Source organism: Nematolebias whitei, chromosome 2 (assembly GCF_014905685.2).
Source record: "Nematolebias whitei isolate Nwh7 chromosome 2, NemWhi1, whole genome shotgun sequence".
In the NCBI taxonomy this organism is placed as follows: domain Eukaryota; kingdom Metazoa; phylum Chordata; class Actinopteri; order Cyprinodontiformes; family Rivulidae; genus Nematolebias; species Nematolebias whitei.
Window position 1 is genome coordinate 44,625,630 of NC_056499.1, and position 8,138 is coordinate 44,633,767.

At 37.9% G+C, this 8,138-nt stretch overlaps 1 protein-coding gene across 1 annotated transcript in view; it reads left to right on the forward strand.

Moving 5' to 3' along the window:
• Window positions 1-7,720, forward strand: part of LOC119426981 (protein kinase C-binding protein NELL1) — a gene marked incomplete at its 5' end in the record, with an annotated part of 564,971 nt that extends 557,251 nt beyond the window's left edge. The window contains 3 exons of the mRNA XM_037694556.1: window positions 3,458-3,634; window positions 3,996-4,220; window positions 7,449-7,720. Of these exons, the coding sequence (XP_037550484.1) occupies window positions 3,458-3,634; window positions 3,996-4,220; window positions 7,449-7,499 (453 nt within the window). The remainder of the gene's footprint in view (window positions 1-3,457; window positions 3,635-3,995; window positions 4,221-7,448) is intronic.
• Window positions 7,721-8,138: the final 418 nt, after the last annotated feature.

Genomic DNA, 8,138 nt, shown 5'->3' on the forward strand with positions numbered 1-8,138 from the left:
TTCAACTGTCCCCCTCTTACAATGCTGTGATTGCTAGTATCACTCAGTCCTCTGTGAACAGTAAACAGCCATCAGTGTGCTAATGATCTGTTGTTAGGCTGATGGTCCTTCTTGAGCATGTGATCAGCTGGTTTTGGTTGTCAGCAGCAAAACTGGTTGATCCACTCTGAGACGGTGCTATTTAAGAGACTGAGCTGAATACAGCTCCTCAGACAGAGGAAGTCTCTCGGATGAGAGACGAAACGTTTCTACATTTTTTTGTTGATTTGCTTTGTTTTGTTTTTTTGAATGTCCAGAGGACCAGATTTAACTTTTTTAGACAGTTTTGTTATTATAATCCATCTACTTGTTTTACATTTATAGTCCACTTGATGGCGCAGTAGAGCAAATAAAGCACATGGCATGTCGGGTCATGAGTCGAGCTATTTGATGGAAAGCCTCAGTGCTTCATGAAGCTTCATCTTGCCATCACTACAGCAACTTGCAGAACTCAGGGATCACTGGAAACTCAGGAGACAGATGTGACGGGAGATAATGCCAGGACAAGGAGGAAGACAAGCACATGGGCTTAAATACAGACACTAACGAGAGCAAACACACGACACCTGTCAGGATCACAGGTGTGGGGAATTGGGGTAATCATACAAAGGGAAACAGGACTGAGACACACCACCAGAGGGCACAATCCGCTGAACACGATTTGCCTGAGCCAAACTACTACTCTGACATGACCCCACACAAACACCAAACTTAAACATCTTGAGGTAAAAAAAAATTAAGTTTAGCTTCAGCTGCTAGTAACTGAAATAGCTGTTCTAACTTTCTTTAGCTCAAAGTTTAATTAACTCTTTATTGGAATCCTTATCAATGAAGATGTCAGTTTAGTTGGGATTTTATTAATCAGAGTGGAATATCAGTACACAGCTCTGTGAGTTTCTCTAGTTTTTTTCTGAATATTTTTAGAACTGATTGGACCTTCTTCACCATCAGCTATTATATAAAGTGTTCTGCACAGACATTGGTATGAACAGTTGTTGCATTATGTTCAGCCAAATAAATGCAGCGCTGATGTTACATTCACAGCTGTGTAGAAAACAGCTTACAGCCACAGCACACACAGTTTACAGTGGTGAAGTTTTATATCAACCCCCTGTGTGACCTGGCTCTGGGTGTATCTGTGTACACATTGTAAACTAGATTGTAACTACCGGTAGGTATGGATGCTCTCAATCAGAAATGTCAACTTGCATTTTAATCAGCCAAGATGGATACTAGTAACAGGTTTGAACAGGTCATAAAGGTGGTCATTTTAGCATAAGTCTTAAAATCATGCAATATTTAGGGTATTAATATGTGTACAAAGACAGCAATCAGTTTGTTAACAGTGTTTATTGTAGAAATAATGAGAATTAACAATAAGAATTCAAATTTTATTTTTGCTTTGGTTGTCGAGGGATTTTTGGCCAATGTTTATGGATGTTTTAATTACTTTGGCTGAGAATGTTAACTGCACATGAACCATGTGTTTGAGACAGCAGAGAGTTGATTTCTCACTCAGAGAGGACTGAATGTGAGTGTGGCTTTTTTGAATAAGTAAAATGAATAGAGGATCTTTTTTATCCAACATTAGTTACCTGCATGTCAGTGCCCACCGTTTCAAAGGTTCAGATCTATGTATTTTCAAATGCTGAATCTGATGTCAAATTTTATGCCAAATGGTTTTGGTCATGTGATAGAAGATAGGATCTTTCAGTTTAAAACCTAATATACAATACAATACAATACAACTTTATTTATGAAGCACTTTGAAACAACACCATTGGCCAAAGTGCTTGACACTAACACATACAAGCATAAAAAACTATAAACTCAACAGATACCATAAAAGTAATGAACTACCCAATCATAAAACAGCAAACAGTAAAAACAATAAAAACATATCATTTAAAAACCGTAAAACCAACATTTCAAGCTGAGTTAAAAGCTAAAGAAAAAAAGTGTCTTCAGAGAAGATTTAAAAATAGGAAGTGAGTCAGCTTGTCTATGTGCAAAGGCAGCTTGTTCCACAGTTTAGGGGCAGTGACTGTGAATGTTCGGTCACCTCTCAGCCTCCTGTTGGACTTTGGGACGACCAACAGCAACCAGTCTGCTGACTTGAGAGAGCATGAGGGAATGCACAGCTGGAGCAGGTCAGACAGATACTGTGGGGTGAGACCATGAAGACATTTGAAAACAAATAAAAGAACCTTAAAATTAATCCAGAAAGGAACTGGGAGCCAGTGTAGTGATTCTAAAACGGGTGATGTGCTCTCTTTTTCTGGTACCAGTTAAAAGGCAAGCCGCAGAATTCTGAACCAGCAGAAGTCGAGTCAGTAACAACTGGCTCAGACTGACATGAAGTGAATTACAGTACTCTAGATGAGTTGTAATGAACGCATGAATTTAAATCTTAAAATGATGTTGTGACAGGAATGGTTTCAACTTGGCCAGTTGTCTCAAGTGATAAAAGCTGGACTTGATCACTGATTTAATCTGTGCATGGAGTTTAAAATCATTGTCCAGCCTCACAGCCAGGTTAGTTGCTGTCTCAGTCAGATGTTGTGTTAAAGGACCCAGATCAGCATGAGCTTTGGAACCATCACTGGGCTTAAACAACAAGACCTCAGTCTTTTTCCTCATTAAAATGTAAGGAGTTCTGTGACATCCATGCTCTGACTTCTGCCATACATTCCAGGAGTTGGTTCTTGGAGGGCTGTTTGTCTTGGTTTAATGGAACATAAATTTGGCTCATCAGCATAAAAATGAAAAGAAATGCCATTTTCCAGAAAATATATCCCAGAGGGAGTAAATAAAGGGAAAACAGAAGGGGTGCAAGTATAGAACCCTGAGGTTCTCCGCATGTGAGAGGTGCTACAGAGGACTCCACAGAACCAATACGCACATAAAAACTTCTCTCTGTAAAATAAGATATGTCCTAACATTCTTTGAACACTCCTTGGTTTTATATAAAACTATTATTTTTTAGAACAATAATGATCTAAACGTGTTCCTGTTTATAAAACATATTGTGTGCCCTTTTGGGATGCCAAATTTTTAATTATGTTTGCATACCTCTATGTCTTGTAGCTTAGTTGAAGCTGTCAAACTGTGTCTATCATCATATATGAATGGATTTCGGAACACTTTCTGCTACATGTAGAACTATTTTTGACTTCATGTTGTTTATTAGACAATCTTGCTATTTATTAGACACCTCCTTTTGTACATTGTCACTTATTATATAGTTATGATTAATAAGCAACATTTTAAAATTCAAGACTAAAGTCCCACCTTTTATATTACAAGTACTTCATTTTGCATTGCTAAATGCCAACCCCGACACCCACCCATGGGAATACAGGAAATATCTGATTGGGTGTCTTTTTAATTTTTTTTACCACTATTATGTCTTTTACAGGATGGACAGACATATTGCAGGAGGAGACCCTGTGACTGTGGAGACCCAGATGAGGACTTGTTCTGCTGTCCGATCTGTGACAACAGGCCTAGCACTCAGTGTCTGGACCAGAGTGGGCATACACTTTACCACAGCGGAGCAACTTGGCTGTATGGTTGCCAGCAGTGTCGCTGCATGGTTTGTACATAGAAACAGCATACACACAACAAACTGGCACATGTTCAGTAATGGAGTAGGTTGTACATGTTTTACCAACAGAAATAAAGGCAGTTTTTGAAACTGAATATTTAAATGTGTTAAACACCTTGGTTAGAAGGATTGATTATATAGAAATTGTAGAATCTTCTCGTCAACATGAAGCTGGGATGTCTGTGTGTCCCTGAACAGCTGCTCAGCTGTGTGTGACAGCTGACATCATTACTAACTCTCAAATTCAAGATGTCACAACATATCAGCATGTGAGCTGTAACTGTATACATTTGTCAAACCAATGCATACACAATAACATTTTTATAAATCCTGGTTTGTGCCTCTGCAGGAAGGGGAGGTAGACTGCTGGCCTCTAGTTTGTCCTGCACTGACGTGTGAGTACAAGGCGGTGGCAGAGGGTGAATGTTGTCCACGCTGCGTCACAGACCCCTGCCTGGACAATAACCTGTCAGATGATTTCCGGCAGGCGTGCAAAGACCCTACAGGTGACACCCATCTCAGTGGGGACACATGGCACATGCCCAAGTCACCCTGCACCACCTGCAAATGTAAGGTAAGGAATAAGTAGCAGGCAGTCGTTTTGTCAAGCACTTACCCCATCATTTAAATTCTGCATAATTATTTTTTAATTAATAGTGTATGCTTTAAAATATTTTGTTTATTATGACATTATATATTCTGCATTATTGTGAAGTGTTATGTTTCATATACAGTACACTATTCACTTTTTATGTCAATATATCAAGAATTATTTTAATCAGGAGGCCAAAGAGTCAAACAGCAAAAAACCTTTGTGAATATAAAATGTATTCTTTCCCTCAACCTCGGTTGTTGAAGTCTGGTTGACCACTCTAACTGGACTCAGAATTAAAGAAAAATACAAGATTTTAAGAAGGAGTATTGGGGCCACACTAAGAAAAGGAAGTTACGCTAAGGAAAAAAAAACAAGAAAAAAGTCACGAAATTACGAGAATAAAGTCAATATTACAAGAATAAGTTTAAATAATAAGAAAATAAAGTCATATTATTATGAGAATAAAGTAGAAATAGTATGAGAATAAAGTCATAGTATTACAAGAATAAACTCGTAATATTACCAGAATAAAGTTGTAATATTATCAGAACTCTGAGATGAAAAGTCAGTCTTACAACTGTGGTAAAATGATGAATGTTGACGTCGGCAGTACAACAGCAGGGGGCCCAGTGCACTGTTGCATATGGAATCTTATGATAAACTGAAGCTGTGTGGCATTGCAATGTATGGCTGCACTGATGGATTTAGTCGTAACATAATATGGACGGAGGCATATTTCACAAACAGTGATCCAAAAGTGATCACGGATTACTTTATAAACACAGTGACTCACGTTGGAGGCTGTCCACAGAAGGTGCAAGCCAACTCAGGACGTATTACGAGTTTATTCTCGTAATAATATGACTTTACTGTTGTAATATTATGATTTTACTCTATTTGGACTTTAATGTGATAGGACTTTATTTTCGTAATATTATTACTTTTTCTCGTAATGTAATTTTTTTTTTCTTAGCATGACTCTGTTGTAAGATTTTGATTATGGATTTTTTTTTTTTTTACAACCAAGTGACTAGTTAGCCATGCGGCCACATTTTGTGTATGGCTTTTTTTTTTATCACAGCTCATTATTGGGCGCGTGGCAAAGTTTTATATGCCATGCACTTTGTTCTGTTTCCCAGCTTCGGCTACATTTGGTTGATATCTGTCCACTTCGTACCCACCTTGGCAGCCACATCCACATTTGTTTGTCCAAACTAAGAAACCCAGCAAATGTTTGGAGTCATGTTGGAGACCCCTTTGTGAATCTTCAACTAGCTACCATCAGTCTCAGCCCAGCAAGATGTTACCTACAGTAATGACACCCTTACCAGTCAAGGAGATTCATCTTCTTCATTGTGTATAGGAATCCAAGCCTTTTTGTTCACTTCACTTCACATCACTTCACTTTATTAGGTCTCCGAAGGGCAATTCATTTACAGTAAGTAGCGGTGGTGATGACAGCCAGCACATTCATACAGACTTAAAACATGACAAAATTAATAAAAAACAGGATTAAAATGCACATTCTAAACAATATTAAAATATATAAAAACATTACTAAAAAGAAGAGAGTGAGAGAAAAAAGAGTTAGACTGTGATAATTCAACTGCAATCCTAGAATAAGGCCTTAAATCTATTTTTTTGTTTAAAAGACCAATGACTGTGGGGATGAAAGAGTTCTTTATTGTGTTTGAGTTCTGTGTTATATTTGGACTGTCCAATGTGTATTTTAATGCAAATGAGTCCAGAACCACCATTGTTCAGTTGTTTCAGTCTTGTTTGAATGGATCTAATAAAGTCTGATGTAAAATCAGCCTCTTTAATTGCAACTTTAAGCAACTGTTTTCACGTTTTGCCCACAGAAGACACTGAACCTAATGACATATGGTGAATTGTGCATTGCTTTGATTTACCAAATCCCTACAGCTAAAAAGTGTAAAAATAAGCATGAGCCATAAAGGATAAACAACAAACCACAGTGGATAAATTGACAGGTTGCAGTGAACCATAATCATCCCTTGAGTTTAAATATCATTATCTCAACTTGATCCTTTTAGCTACACTTGTACAACAATTGGTTTTAACTGTTTTCCAGGAGAAGGGAAGCATTAATTACTCAAGGAATGGGTCAGAATTGTTTTTATGGATTAAAAAGTTACTCTGTAAATGTTATCTTAGATCAGTTGAAATACTGCCTATATTTTATATATAGCCAGTCTGTCTGGCACCAACAACCATGCTCTATGTTCTCAGTCACTTAAATCTCCTCTCATCCTCATTTGATGCTTAGTTTGAACTCCTGCAAATCATTTCAGCACGTCTAAATGCCTGAATGTATGGTTGATGGCATGTGATTGTTTGTGTTAACAAGCAACTGAAGTGGTGTACAGTAGGGGTGTTTCATAGCCTGCCCGCCCCCCCAGTAGTCCAAGTTCAAGTTCTTTAGTGCCATTACCATCTCATGTGGTACATGACATGGAAGAAAATTACTTACATAAGTAGTAGTAGTAGTAGTAGTAGTAGTAGTAGTAAGTAGTAGTTTATTTTAGTATTTATATACAGATATATATTGCCGTTTTAAACCTTTCCCACACTCTTTTAATGTTCCTAACAATTTTCTAAACTCTTACACCTTTTAAAAATATTAATCTAAATGAGTACTCACCAGAGAAGATGAAGAATTTTGTGGACATTTTTTTTGTAATGGAAAATAAAATAGGCAAAAGTGAATACATACAGTAGATATATGATAATTATATAGTATTGTTGAACTTCTTTAGTGTGAAGCTGCACATAGCCTCTATGTACAGTACCCCTGCATCAGCAGCATTAATCTTAGACACCTTCATGTATGTATAACATGGAGACGTGCCCACATTATAATAGTTTTATGACTCTTGAAATTATTTTTGTCACAAGTATGGTCAAGTTCACTAATATCACGGACAGAAATGATACTTTGATGTGTCTGTGCATCTGATAGAACATTTTTCCTTCAGCAGCAGAAATAAATGATGGCTCTAAACATTGTAATGAATACATTCTAGGTTTATGGTAAATATATAGAAGGCAATGCTTAAGTTTAATATATTTTCTTCAACCAACAATAATTTTAGGCATGTTCCACATTGCGATAATGCAATCAACATGTTCAGTGTTTTACATTATACAGTATTTAATGTTTTTTTCTTGTCTTGTGACCTTCAGAACGGGAGCGTTTGCTGCTCGGTGGATCTCGACTGCATTCAGAACAACTAAAACTCTCCTCTCCTCCCATCACGTCGGGACCATCAGTCTCTCCACCAGTGGACAACCTTCTTTCTAGATTCTTAGGACATACTCGCGCACACACACGTGCATGGCATTGTGCGCACAGGAAACACACGCTGGACAGATGTGGGTGTTGAAGCTGTGCTTTAATGCCGCCACTCAAACGTCAAAACAGTGAGCGGGTGTGTGAGTGTGTGTGACTCGGGAGGGGACGGAGGTCACGGTCACTCTGGCCACAGTCACTGCGTCGTGTGTGTGTTGATTTGATTTTGTTTATTGTCTTGGGGTAATCTTTGTTGTGTCACAAACAAACATCTGGCCACATGTTGGGTGCATCCTCTCTGTACCGACTCACTGAACGGAAAATGTCCCACGTGTTCATCTAAAATGATTTGGAATGTAAAGAACGTGAGTTTAAACTAATATGACGTGTGATCGCATCAGTTCAGCTTTAAGTTCTATTTTGGCGACATTTTCAGATCATTTATCGGTTCAACTTTACTCTGACTGAGACAACACCTTCTACCATTTCTCTTTACGCCACAAGCATTTTATAACGTCAAGAGTCAGACTGGCATGACTAACAATGAACTGTGGACTACGTTCTTCTTGGATTCTTTATTCCTC